General features: G+C 37.8%; 1 protein-coding gene across 1 annotated transcript in view; it reads left to right on the top strand.

The window, feature by feature from the left end:
- Positions 1-467: 467 nt before the first annotated feature.
- CFAP95 (cilia and flagella associated protein 95) overlaps positions 468-14,490 on the top strand; it is a 93,000-nt gene continuing 78,977 nt past the window's right edge. The window contains 1 exon segment of the mRNA XM_082471151.1: positions 468-9,636. Within this exon segment, the coding sequence (XP_082327277.1) occupies positions 9,485-9,636 (152 nt within the window). The 5' untranslated portion in view covers positions 468-9,484.

Below are 14,490 nucleotides of genomic sequence, written 5' to 3'. Positions count from 1 at the left end.
TTCTGATCCTAGTATTAGCCTTGGGACATACTTATATTTTGAATTTGTTTATTTCTCCCTGATCTGGTTTCAGTTCACCTATTTTCTGTTTCTTCCTCCCTCCCTCCCTCTCTCCCTCCCTCTCTTCCTTCCTTTTTCATATCCTCTCTTACTTACTTCCTCTCCTGCTTAGGTTGTGCTAATAAAAGCACAGAATCAAATGTATGGGACACAGTAGCTCCACTGTACTCAGCACTGGTGAGAGTAAAATATTGTGCTCTATTCTGAGAACACTTTTTTAAGGAGATCATAATCAAAGTGATGTACATCCAGAGGTTCAGCCATGATAAAGATGAAGAACAGGTAAGTTTGTTTACTTTGTTTAGCTGGGAAAAGAGAAGCCATGTTATAACTCTTCAAATCTCTGAAAGGATCATGTGCTTGAGAGAAATAAGGCTTATCTTTTATTTTCAAGAAGCAGAACCAACAGGTGCATCAAACAAGGAGGTTCACATTAGCTCAGCATAAGATGGAACCTATGATTATACTTGTACAGTATTGGAATGGGCCACCTTTGTGAAGTGTGTGCTCTAGACTCTGAGCTTATGTGGAGGTAAGATAACTATTCTCAGCAGTAGTTTAGAGGCCAGGAGTAAATTTCTACTTTGATTAAGATGCTGTACCAAATAACCTTTACTCTCCCTTCCTATGAGCCCAGATTCTAGGCTTGTTTATTCCATGACTCTTATACATTTAGATAAAAAATAAGAAATGATACTCATCTGGAAGAAACATTTATCCCACATTCTGACTATAATGAAAGGAAATTTTGTGTCACAGTATTGAAGAAAACTTTCAAATTGGTAAATAAGAGTAATCGTTAATATATTTTACTTCCAAAATAGTCCTCATAATGTGTCAAGAAAAAAAGGCAGTTAATTTTTACACAAAATATTCTCCTCATGCATATCAACAGTGGGAGAAAATATGACACATTTTTCAAGAATAATGATAAGGTTCACTCAGAAATAGAAATTTAGTTCATCTTAAACTAAATAGAACAGACACTGGTAAATGAGAAGAGATGACACAGCATGAGCTATATGATTACATTTAAAATACTCTGCAGGCCAGAAGGGAGTGGCATGCTTATTTAAAGTGATGAAAGGGAAAAACCTACAAACAACATTACTACCCAGCAAGGCTCTCATTCAGATTTGACAGAGAAATCAAAAGCTTTACAGACAAGCAAACGCTAAGAGAATTCAGCACCACCAGAGCACCTTTGCAACAAATGCTAAAGGAACTTCTCTAGGCAGGAAACACAAGGGAAGAAAAAGACTCACAAAAACAAAGCTAAAATAATTAAGAAAATGGTAATAGGAACATACATATCAATAATTACCTTAAACGTAAATGGATTAAATGCCCCAACCAAAAGACACAGACTGGCTGAATGGATACAAAAATAAGACCCATATATATGCTGTCTACAAGAGACCCACCTCAGACCGAGGGACGCATACGGACTGAAAGTGAGGGGATGGAAAAAGATATTCCATGCAAAGGGAAATCAAAAGAAAGCTGGAATAGCAATATTCATATCAGATAAAATAGACTTTAAAATAAAGACTGTTGCAAGAGATAAGGAAGGACACTACATAATGATCAAGGGATCAGTCCAAGAAGAAGATATAACAATTATAAATATTTATGCACCCAACATAGGAACACCTCAATACATAAGGCAAATGCTAACAACCATAAAAGGGGAAATCAACAGTAATGCAATAATAGTGGGGGACTTTAACACCCCACTTACACCAATGGACAGATCATCCAAACAGAAAATAAATAAGGAAACACAAGCTTTACATGACACAATAGACCAGATAGATTCAATTGGTATTTATAGGACATTCCACCCGAAAGTGACAGAATACACTTTCTTCTCAAGTGCACCTGGAACATTCTCCAGGATAGAGCACATCTTGGGTCACAAATAAAGGCTCAGTAAATTTAAGAAAATTGAAATTGTATCAAGCACCTTTTCTGACCACAGCACTATGAGATTAGAAATCAACTACAGGAAAAAAAAAACTGTAAAAAACAGAAATACATGGAGGCTAAACAGTGCACTACTAGATAACCAAGAGATCACTGAAGAAATCAAAGAGGAAATTAAAAAATACATAGAAACAAATGACAATGAAAACACAACAACCCAAAACCTATGGGATGCAGCAAAAGCAGTTCTAAGAGGGAAGTTTATAGCAGTTCAATCTCACCTCAAGAAACAAGAAAAATCACAAATAAACTATCTAACCTTACACCTAAAGCAACTAGAGAAAGAAGAACAAAGAAAACCCAAAGTCAGTAGAAGGAAAGAAATCATAAAGATCAGAGCAGAAATAAATGAAATAGAAATGAAGAAAACAATATCAAATATCAATAAAATTAAAAGTTGGTTCTTTGAGAAGATAAACAAAATTGATAAACCTTTAGCCAGATACATCAAGAAAAGGAGAGGACTCAAATCAATAAAATTAAAATGAAAAGGAGAAATTACACCTGACACCACAGAAATACAAAGGATTATAAGAGACTACTACAAGCAACTACATGCCAATAAAATAGACAACCTCGAAGAAATGGACAAGTTATTGGAAAGGTACAATTTTCCAAGACTGAACCAGGAAGAATTAGAAAATATAAACAGACCTATCACAAGTAATGAAATTGAAACTGTAATTTAAAATCTTCCAACAAACAAAAGTCCAGGACCAGATGGCTTCACAGGCAAATTCTATCAAACATTTAGAGAAGAGCTAACACCTGTCCTCTCAAACTCTTTCGAAAAATTGCAGAGGGAGGAACAATCCCGAATTTGTCCTACGAGGCCACCATCACCCTGATACCAAAACCAGACAAAGATATCACAAAAAAAGAAAATTACAGGCCAATATCACTGATGAATATAGGTACAAAAATCCTCAACAAAATACTAGCAAACGGAATCCGACAACACATTATAAGGATTATACACCATGATCAAATGGGATTTATCTCATGGATGCAAGGATTCTTCAATATATGCAAATCAATCAATGTGATACACCACATTAACAAATTAAGGAATAAAAACCATATGTTCATCTCAATAGATGCAGAAAAAGCTTTTGACAAAATTCAACACCCATTTATGACAAAGACTCTCCAGAAAATGGGCATAGAGGGAACCTACCTCAACATAATAAAGGGCATATATGAAAAACCCACAGCCAACATCATTCTCAATGGTGAAAAACTGAAAGCATTTCCACTAAGATCAGGAACAAGACAAGGACGTCCACTCTCACCACTCTTATTCAACATAGTTGAATAAGGAAGTCCTAGCCACGGCAATCAGAGAAGAAAAAGAAATAAAAGGAATCCAAATTGGAAAAGAAGAAGTAAAACTGTCACTGTTTGCAGATGACATGATACTATACATAGAGAATCCTAAAGATGCCACCAGAAAACTACTTTAGCTAGTCAATGAATTTGGTAAAGTAGCAGGATACAAAATTAATGCACTGAACTCTCTTGCATTCCTATACACTAACAACAAAAGATCAGAAAGAGAAATTAAGGAAACAATCACATTTAGCATCACAACAAAAAGAATAAAATACCTAGGAATAAAGCTACCTAAGGAGGCAAAAACCTGTACTCAGAAAACTATAAGACACTGATGAAAGAAATCAAAGATGACATAAACAGATGGAGAAATATACCATGTTCTTGGATTGGAAGAATCAATATTGTGAAAATGACTATACTACCCAAAGCAGTCTACAGAGTCAATGCAATCTCTATCAAATTACCAATGGCATTCTTCACAGAATTAGAACAAAAAATTTTACAATTTGTATGGAAACACAAAGGATCCCAAATAGCCAAAGCAATCTTCAGAAAGAAAAATGGAGCTGGAGGAATCAGGCTCCCCAACTTCAAACTATACTACAAATCTACAGTAATCAAGACAGTATGGTACTAGCACAAAAACAGAAATATAGATAAATGGTACAGGATAGAAAGCCCAGAGGTAAACCCACACACATATGGTCACCTAATTTATGACAAAGGAGGCAGGAACATACAATGGAGAAAAGACAACCTCTTCAGTAAATGGTGCTGGGAAAACTGGACAGCTACATGTAAAAGAATGAAATTAGAACACTCCCTAACACCATACACAAAAACAAACTCAAAATGGGTTAAAGACCTAAATGTGAGACCAGACACTATAAAACCCTTAGAGGAAAACGTAGGAAAAACACTCTTTGACATAAACGGCAGCAAGATCTTTTTTGACCAACCTCCTAGAGTAATGAAAATAAAAACAAAAATAAACAAATGGGACCTAACGAAACGTAAAAGCTTTTGCACAGCAAAGGAAACTATAAAAAAGACGAAAAGACAACCCTCAGAATGGCAGAAAATACTTGCAAACGAAGCAACTGACAAAGGATTAATCTCCAAAATATACAAGCAGCTCATGCAGCTCAATATCAAAAAAACAAACAACCCAATCCAAAAATGGACAGAAGACCTAAATAGACATTTCTCCAAAGAAGATATACAGATGGCCAACAAACACGTGAAAGGATGCTCAACATCACTAATCATTAGAGAAATGCAAATCAAAACTACAGTGAGGTATCACCTCACACCAGTCAGAATGGTCATCATCACAAAATCCCTAAAGAATAGATGCTGGAGAGGGTGTGGAGAAAAGGGAATGCTCTTGTACTGTTGGTGGGAACGTAAATTGATACAGCCACTATGGAGAACAGTATGGAGGTTCCTTAGAAAACTAAAAATAGAACTAACATATGACCCAGCAATCCCACTACTGGGCATAGACCCTGAGAAAAGCATAATTCAAAAAGAGACATGTACCACGATGTTCACTGCAGCACTATTTACAATAGCCAGGACATGGAAACAACCTAAGTGTCCATCGACAGATGAATGGATAAAGAAGATGTGCACATATATACAATGGAATATTACTCAGCCATAAAAAGAAACGAAATTGAGTTATTTGTAGGGAGGTAGATGGACCTAGAGTCTATCATACAGAGTGAAGTAAGTCAGAAAGAAAAAAGCAAATACCGTATGCTAACACCTATATATGGAATCTAAAAAAAAAAAATCGTTCCGATGAACCTAGGAGCAGGACAGGAATAAAGACACAGACATAGAGAATGGACTTGAGGACACAGGGAGGGGGAAGGGTAAGGTGGGACGAAGTGAGAGAGTGGCATGGCCATACATCCACTACCAAATGTAAAATAGATAGCTAGTGGGAAGCAGTTGCATAGCACAGGGAGATCAGCTTGGTGCTTTGTGACCACCTAGAGGGGTGGGATAGGGAGGGTAGGAGGGAGACACAAGAGGGAGGGGATATGGGGATATATGTATACATATAGCTGATTCACTTTGTTATACAGCAGAAACTAACACAACATTGTAAAGCAATTATACTTCAATAAAGACATTAAAAAAAATAAGGGAAATGCTGAGTTATATAATACTATACACTGAGTATTTAATAAATTAATCCCCATGCTGAAAGTTGCAGTTCCAGAAGCAATGCCTGTTGCATGACAGGACTTAATCAATACTAGTTAATAATGGTTTGAGGGCAGGTCAATGCCTAATATGTTTGCAATACAAATTAGAAGCACAGAGGTATCATACTCAAGGTTAAATTCTTCTAGAAAAGACTGTTGGTAGTTACGAATAGTTAAAGGAAAGGAAAGAAGATGGAAGCTTTCATTGGTGTTGATTCCTTTGAGAGTTCCTGGGTCGTTAAACATAAGCTTATTCATATAAACTTTGGCCCTGATTTCTAGGTTTTACTATTTTTCTTTCATATTTTTCATGTAACTGAATTGTACCAGATTGTCTTGGGTGCTCAGCAGTAGATTCTGATTCTGAAATCCATACCGCTTCTCACAGAAGGAAGAAGAGGAACAGGAAACAGGGAGAGGGAAGGCAGAAAGAGAGGAGAGGAAAGAAGGAAAGAAGATGAGTAGAGATGGAAGAGGAAGGGATAAGTGGAGGAAAAGTGGGGCAAAGGAAAAGAAGAAGGGAGAGGTGGGAGAGAGGTCAGGAGATAGGGGGACAGAGGGAGCGGGGAGGACCAGACACCTCTCATTCATTTTGACAAACTGGTGGACTCTAACTTTTTTATACAAGATATTTGAAAGTGTGCCCCGAGATGTATGTATGGAGGTCCTTATTTGTGGGGAACTAAAAAATTACTATGCAACCCTTGATTAGGACATAAATACTCAGTTTTAAGCTTCTAAGTTTTATACAATTTAAATACAAGTTTTCAATAGACTTAAACTAGATTCAACATGTAGATAGTACAAATTAATTTTCTTACATAATTAAAATTTTTCTCTCAGATAATTGCATGACATTTGGTAGAAGAATTTTAATGCTGGGAGAGGATACAATGGTGGTGACTTTGGAAGGTCCTGAGCAGGGGCTTTTCCAAGAACTGAGCAGACTATTAAGACAGGAAGGAAAGGAGATGGTAAAGAGGTTAACCTCTGTGGGCATTTACATCTGGCTGGGTTACATCTGTTTTAGGTTTGCTGTTCTTGTCAGGTCTTCTTGGCAACCTCTTTAAGGATCTGATAAAGCTAATAAAGAAATGTACTAGAGTAGGCTCAGATGAAGGGATTCCCACTTCCCGAGTTGGTCTGCCTGCAATTATCTTACAGAGAAGTCCTGTTTCAGCCACCTGAGCTGTGATTTTCTAACCCCAAGGATGTTATGGTGAAAAGAGATGAATATAATAGAAGGCATTGCATTAAGCCCTACACTACATTGGTTTGATGAAGCTTGAGGAAAACAGGAATAACTCAAGTATGTTGAGGACCAGTGATTTTATAAAGAATAAAGCTTATTAATGGTCTTGAAAAGATTCCATATGAATACGAAACCATTATTATCACTGGTAACATATCAAAATATCTTGCCAACATTTTTCTGATTCAGACTATTAAATTTCATATTAAAATATGATAAAAAGATATTCATTAAATAGACCTTGTAGACAGACAAAGCTTGAAGAACAGTGAAGTATAGTTAGGAAACTCTACACAAACAACAAGCACATTTTAGAATACTTTTCCAAAATGGTAAGGACAAAGTTGGGATGTAGTAATAGCATTTGTAATTGAAATTTAATTGAGGGCTGAGCATGTATTAGGAACTGTTCCTTCTGCTTTCAATATATTTATCATCTTATGTAATTCTCACAAAACCCCTCTGCAATAAATACTGTTCTATTACTGGTAAGGACGGAATCAGGAACGAAAAATTCCACAGAATGTACTGGTGTATAGAAAGAGAATAGAATACGTCTGAACTTGAGGGTATCAGAGAGTTAATTTCCTACGTCTCAACTCGAGGATGTTGAAAAGTATTTAGTAGACACAGAAGACAATAAAGTTTATAAAGCTGATATAAAGAGGAAAGAGGAAAGAGCTGATATAAAGAGGAAAAAAGCATTTTCTTAGACTTCAAAAGGCTGTCAGTTTGGCTTAAGGAACTCTAAAATAACAAATTATGTTTGTTTTGTTTGTTTTCATACTATATTGCTACTTGGTGTGCTAAAGAGCTTTTAAATCTCAGCAGCACCAGAGAAAGGGCTTGGCTCTGAGTCAGATTGGCTACAGAGACCTGACATCTTGGTTGTACATATATTATGTTGCTATCACTTGAGGCATAAGTAAAATAAATACACTTTAAGCTTAAATAAAATAAAATAAACCGAAAGATAGTATGATGGTAATAATTTTGGAGTGACAGCAATGTGCTATGCTTTGATTGGACAGAATTGAGCTTAACTTGGATCTTGTTTACCCTTTTAATTTCTATTTTTCTTTTCATTCTTTCAAGAAGAAAAGGGCTAAAATAGCTGTCAGTGCTCTACTAGCCCTAAGCTGGTGACAGTGGACTATTTATTTGGTTCTAAAAAACATGGCTTAACTGTAGCTGTCAGTAAAATAGGGGCCTAAGCATACCACAGGTGCCCACACTGGGTACCACAGGTGCCCACACTGGGTACCACAGGCCACAAAAAAGCACTTAGTAGTTCTGTGTAATCAAATTTGTGAAATCTGATCCAGAAGAGCACTTCACTATTTATAGGAGTGCCATAATAAATCTTTTGTGAACTAGAAAATCTATTTGTAATGTGAAATATCTCTTAATTTGTGTTTTTAAGTTTGAATTTTTTGTGTAATGTGGCCTTCTTAAAGTAAGAAACTTCTGTAATTTATGGAAGCCCGGATAAATCTAAGGTAATCAAACATAATATTCATTCATTAGTTCACTGATGGTATGTATATATGGTATGTATATACTAAGCGCTATGCCAGGTCTGAGGGATGGCCATGATTAAGTTCATTAATGCCCTTAAGGTGCTCAGCTGAGGTTGGGGAGGAGAATTCTGATGTGCTAAATATTCTTTTCTTGGAATCTCAAAAGTGGAATAAGCACAAGATTTCCTGATGGCAATGCTGTAGATAATCTTTTTGAAATCTCCTTCTTGCATATAACTTACAAAACAATAATGTGATGAGTTTGTATTGTCACAACATATTAAATGTTAAATGTTAAGACGAGAAGAATTTGGCAAATCTTGGGGAGCTGAATGCCCCAGAGCCCTAAACTGTACCTAGAGGTTGAGTCTTTCAGCCATTACAGCCTGAAGGGACCTCTGATTCTTGTGTCCTTCTCAGCCCCCTCCACGATCCCATTCCCTCTCTCGTTTTTCAGAGGAAGAAATTCGTGCTCAGAAAGGTTGAGAGAACAGCTGAAACCGGAACCAGCCAAGGCTTTTTCATCCTCAAACTTTTTAGCTGATTTGCTAAACGATTCTGCTCCTCTTTCTCATTTAGAAAAGCTGTATAGAAAAGACATTTTATGGTTTGAGGGGTGTTCTCTTGCTCCCTTTTAGTCAAATTTACATAACTTGTAAGCAGAAGGTGTGGTGGCAACAGATGATGAATGGTAAAAAGAAACTTCCTCAAGGACAGCCCGAATAGACCAGCTCTGGGCTCAGGTCCACTTAGTCCTCCTTAACTGACCCAGCGCTCCCCCTTAACTCCGCCCACTCTGAGGAGTAGACTGTTAGGAGAGCGAAACTACAGATCCCAGGATGCAGTTGTCCCTCTCAACCTCTATGTAGCCTGCTAGCTCCCCTCATTGCATTCTGGGAAGTGTAGTTTCTAAGCAGTATCTGCGCACACTGTCTAGGAAACCAGGGCTTTTAGGCTTGAGAGAACTGTCTCTCTACTGGCCCCGCCCTTTGCATTGACCCCGCCCCAGGTTGCTTAGGAGATGAGAGACGCCGAATCTTGGGCTGTGTGGGCACAGGCAGCAGGATAGGTGCAGAGAGAAATCCTCTGAGATCTGTAACAGGAGGGCAGCCATGGGGAGCTGTGACAGCTCCTGCCAGGGTTGGTGTAGCGGTAGGCAACACTGGTTTGAACTCGGACCCACGGACTTGATGGAGCGCAAGGGCTCCCTAACCCTCCGCTCCCATCACAAGAAATACTCGAAGCCAGTGCTGGTGTATTCCTGGTGAGCGAGCTCTCTTGCAGTTCCTAGGTGCTGGGAGAGGGAGAAAAGGGAAGGGATGGGGGAGGAGAGGAAAGGAGAGTAAGAGAGAGAGGACAAGGGTGGAGAGGATAAAATAAACAGAAAAGAATGAGAAAAGAGGAAAAGAAAAGCAGAGAAAGAAAGAAAAAGATCATACAAGAGAGAGAACTGGGAGAGAAGAGAGAGAAAGGAAAGGGAAACATCTTCAAAGGAGAGATGGAGAGGGTCAGAGTGAGAGTAGGGGCAGGGAGGACGAGATAGGAAAGCCCTTCAAGAGCAGCTCCTTAGCACACACGGAGACCTGCTGCATCCAAACCCTGTCTGCCAGAGGTCGTAGATCTCCCACACAGAGAGTGTAGGTGGAGGGTGTCTGCAGAGGCCTGGAAATCATGTTCTGAGACAAGTGCTTACTTACAAAAGGCAGGGTCTGTTAGGAGACCAAGGGCACAGGAGGAGGAGATGTCTGTTCAGAGGATGGTCTCCAGGACTGCCGTTTCTTGGGGACAGTGAGGCACAATGAATGATTTGAAAGAGGTCCTTAAAATATTCCCTAGGCTACTAGGACTATTCTGGCCAGAGACGGCAGACCGGCATCCCTCACTGGGTAAACCAACAGACATAGTTTATTTGACATGCACTGTGTTTACATTTTTCTTTTAAATTAATTGCCCACATTTAAAACCAGGAGATTTCACATGGAAATCTAGGATTGTGTCTTCTCTTGAAAATCTGAAAGGCTTGGCAACAGAGGATTTTATTCTTTCTGAAAACTATGAATGTACTGGAGCTGAACACTGGCTGCTCCTTAAGATGAATCTACTCCTTCTTTCTGTGGTAATTTCAGGTTCTTTCCTGGCTTCAGGAAACATTTTATTTACTTCCTCTGCATTAGGCTTTGGGTTTGGAATTCACTTAGAGATTCTCCTGTTTATTAAATATTACAGTGACTGATAGTGAAACCATGAAATTTAATTGGCAGAACAGTGGGGCCTTTTAGGGTATTTAGAATTCTATCCTTTGGGTCAATTTTCCTGGCTGTACTGTTGACAGTAATTGTTTTTGGACTATTTGGAATATTCTGGGGAAGAGGAAGATTTGAAATGAAATCTCAAATCTTGTCTTCTTTATACTTTCACCTTTGAAAGAAGATGAATGATTTTGACTCAAGCCCTAAGGCTAAGTCCTCCTTGATCCCATTCATTCATGTAATGTATAATATGTGAATCCTGTTGTTTCTGTCTTGCAGACTTTCTACAGCCTACTCACTTTCCCATGGGCTCGCTCCCTTTTACTTCTCATCCCTAAAACCAAATCTCTGCCTATATTGAGCTCACTGTGAGAGGTTATATTAATTTAGAATAAAAATATACATTGGGAAGCAGAAAATCCTCCTTTAACCTCATACAGGGCTTACCTCACAGCCCTCAAGCAAAACACTTAGCTCTTTCATGATTTTGTTACTCCATAAGGATTTAGGTCATAATATAAATCACTGCCAGAAATTACTGTTAAAGAGAAAGACCTTTTTCAAGTGGACAGTGCTTCTTCTCCCTTCTGTACTACCTTTGCTTTGAAAAGTTGCCTTGTGGACATCATAGACATCAATAGCAAAACCACAGAAGAGTATAGATGAGAAGGAGATGAGGAACTTGGTAGGAGAGAAGGGTGGTGTAACACTGAAAGTCATTCTGGCCACTGCTGGAAATGTAGAGAGTTCTCATGCTGTTGGTTTTAGAAAGGTTTGGGGGCAGGAAGAAATAAATTCAACCCAACAAACATTTTTGTGTCATGCACTTTGCTGTGTGTTGGAGACACAGAGATGGATAAAGTGGATTCAGTGAGATAATTTGTATAAAGCATTTAATACCATGCCTTGCACATAGTAAGCAGGCAATAATACATGATAACTAATATTTATTTAGGATAACATAATGGTTAAAAGCTTGAGCTTTAGGTTTGAATACCATCTCTGCAGCTTGTGATATAACAAGTGACATGACTGTTCTAGGCCTCTGTTTCTGCAACTGTAAAAAGGGGGTGATAGGATTCTTGTAAGACTAAACAAGGTATTGTATGTGAAGTATCTTCTGACATATAGCCTGGCACATAGTAAGCACAGTAAAGGTTATATACATGTATTAGGACATGGTCACTGACCTCAACTAATTTCATAGGCCAGTAAAGAAAAACGTCAGTAAATTCAGTATGATCTGATTTGTGCAAAATAGAGATAAGAGGCAAAAGTAACAGGAGGGGGAGGTTAATGTGTATATGGTTTTCTGAGCAAGGTTTAGAAGGAAAAATAGGCGTTCCATAGGTATACAAAAGAGAATAGGCAAGTACAACGTAATAGTAAGAAGCAGCATCATAGGGAAATAGAAAGAGTTCTCTATACTATAGTTGGTAAATACAGTTGATCTCATTATCTGTAAATTCTGTATTTGCAAATTCATCTACTTGCAAAAATTTATATGGAACCCCACATCAATACTTGCAGCACTTTCATAGTCATTTATGGACATGTGCAGAGAGGCAAAAAATTTGAATCATCCCACACATATATTCTCATTTGATGTCAGACACTCTGCCTTCTTGTTTCAGCTCCTCTTACTGTAAACAAGTATTCTTTTCATGGTCTATTTAGTGCCATGTTTTTTGCATTTTTGTACTTTTTGTTGGTGATATCATTGTTCAGATGGCCCCCAAACATAGTGCTGAAGTGCTGTCTAGTGTTCCTAAGTGCAAGAAGGCTGTGATGTACCTTATGGAGAAAATATGTGCATTACATAAGCTTCATTCAGACATGAGTTACAGTGCTGTTGGCTGTGAATTCAATGTTAGTGAGTCAACAAGATATATTAAACAAGATGTCTTTAAACAGAAGCACACATAAAACCGGGTCATGTATTAATTGGTTGTTGAAAGTGTGACCAGAGGCTCACAGGAACCTAATCTTGTATTTCCCCTAGGAGCAATGATTCAGTATTTGCTAATTGTTTGTGACTTTATAGAACATAACAACCTTGAATAATGAGAATCAACTGTAAAATTTGAGAAGCACTTGCATTTCTCTGAGCTGGCTCTGCTACTGGCATCCTTGTTTTCCTTCTGTATTCAACCAGTCACCAAGGTCTGTCCTAGAAAACTGCATAAAGTTCAAATTGTATAAACTTCCAAATGAATAAGTGTCATTGACCATTTTGTTTTTATGCATTCTGGTCATAATTGTTTGCTTTCTATTGACTTATTTTATTATATATTAAAAATTTATTGAATTTTAACCTTTTATTAGTGGTTATTTAATCGATGAATGCCTACTACCTAAAATACACCATTTGGGTGGCCTCTCAACTGAGTATTTGATCAACTAAGGGACTGTGCCTATAGGTTTGCAAAATAGAATTTAACTGGGAGAAATTCTGAGGTACCTCTGCTTATACAGTAAACATTTGGATGATTCCTATGTTACTCTTTATGTGGAATGTAATACCAGTCTGTTTGACTTCACTATACATATTAAAAACAGTTGTGTATGATAGACATGATAAAGTGAAATACCCAGAATGGTTGTTAGAGGTATTTCTGGTCCATTATTGGATAAGAGGTTGCCTAGGAACCATGTCTTCCTTGTAGCTGGAGTGGTGGATAGAGAGCCATATTACCTGCATCACACCTTGATGCTTCTGAGTGAGGAAGGCCTTTTCTAGAAATTATCTTTCTCTGTTCATTCCTACAGCATTTATGGAGCTATATCATCAGATGTTTCCATCGGAAATTATGAGTCGAGGGGAAATTTTCTCTTGGGATATTTTCCCACTCACTGGAATAATGGAATACTAAGAACCAGAACAACTAGATTTGCCCTTAATAAATTCTCTGGTGTAAGGCTAGTTCTTATTTATTTATTTATTTATTCTCATCTCTTCTTCCTTGGCCAAATTGACGTCTGTTAATAAGTGATGAGCCGAAAAATTCGTTCGAGTTTCCATGAAACAGTTCATGCTCTGGTCTCCATGGTGACACTTAAGAGTTTTAAGGACTTCAGCTTAATTTTATATATTTGTAATTTCAATTACTTCTCTCTCCTGCGTAAGCCCAAAATTAAAGAGCCTGGGCATTTTACTGTCCTCCCCCCGCCCCACCCGCATTATAGGAAGAAAACAGAAAGAGAAAGGGAAAAAAGGAAGTAAAATTAAAATCCGGTGATAATTGTGGGGTAGGAAACTTGATAGTTTCAAAGATTTTTACAGAAAATCATTTGGGCTGGAGAAAGAAATTAAAGAGCTTTCGATGATGCTCTTCAGACTTATACCCTATTGTGCTCTTTGAACAGGGAATTCATATGTATTCAAGGTACTCCACATTCAGAGAAGAATCCAGTTTCAAGGCACTAGGATATCATTAGTATACTTATTAGAAAACAGAGATGAATTTTCTAATTTGCTGTATGTTCTTCCTATATTTAATCAGCAGTTTTCTCGGGGACTAACCTGGAAGTATTTAGAGTCCTTCACGCCACTAAGGACCAAGCTAGAGTTACATAGATCTTCTGTAGCCAGCAATCCCATCTTCTCACATCTCCAGTGCACACTCAGGATAAAAAGGCAAAGAAAATAAGAAAGCCCTTTAGTAACCACATGTTGCAGCCTGCCTCTGTTGAAACCCATAAATGCTTCCCCTTCCAGCAAGCCTCCATCCTTCTACTTTAACAACTTAAGCCCTCAATCGAAAGCTTTTAACTCTTATTTTGTGCATTTTAAATGTTTGGTTATGTGGAAAGGAGAGAGAAGAGACTTTAAAGAAGCTTTTTTGGTCAGTAATGAGAAGTGAGAAGAG

The sequence above is a fragment of the Balaenoptera physalus genome, assembly GCF_965194825.1.
Source record: "Balaenoptera physalus genome assembly, chromosome: 7".
NCBI classification, from domain to species: domain Eukaryota; kingdom Metazoa; phylum Chordata; class Mammalia; order Artiodactyla; family Balaenopteridae; genus Balaenoptera; species Balaenoptera physalus.
This window is presented reverse-complemented; position numbering and strand designations above follow the sequence as displayed.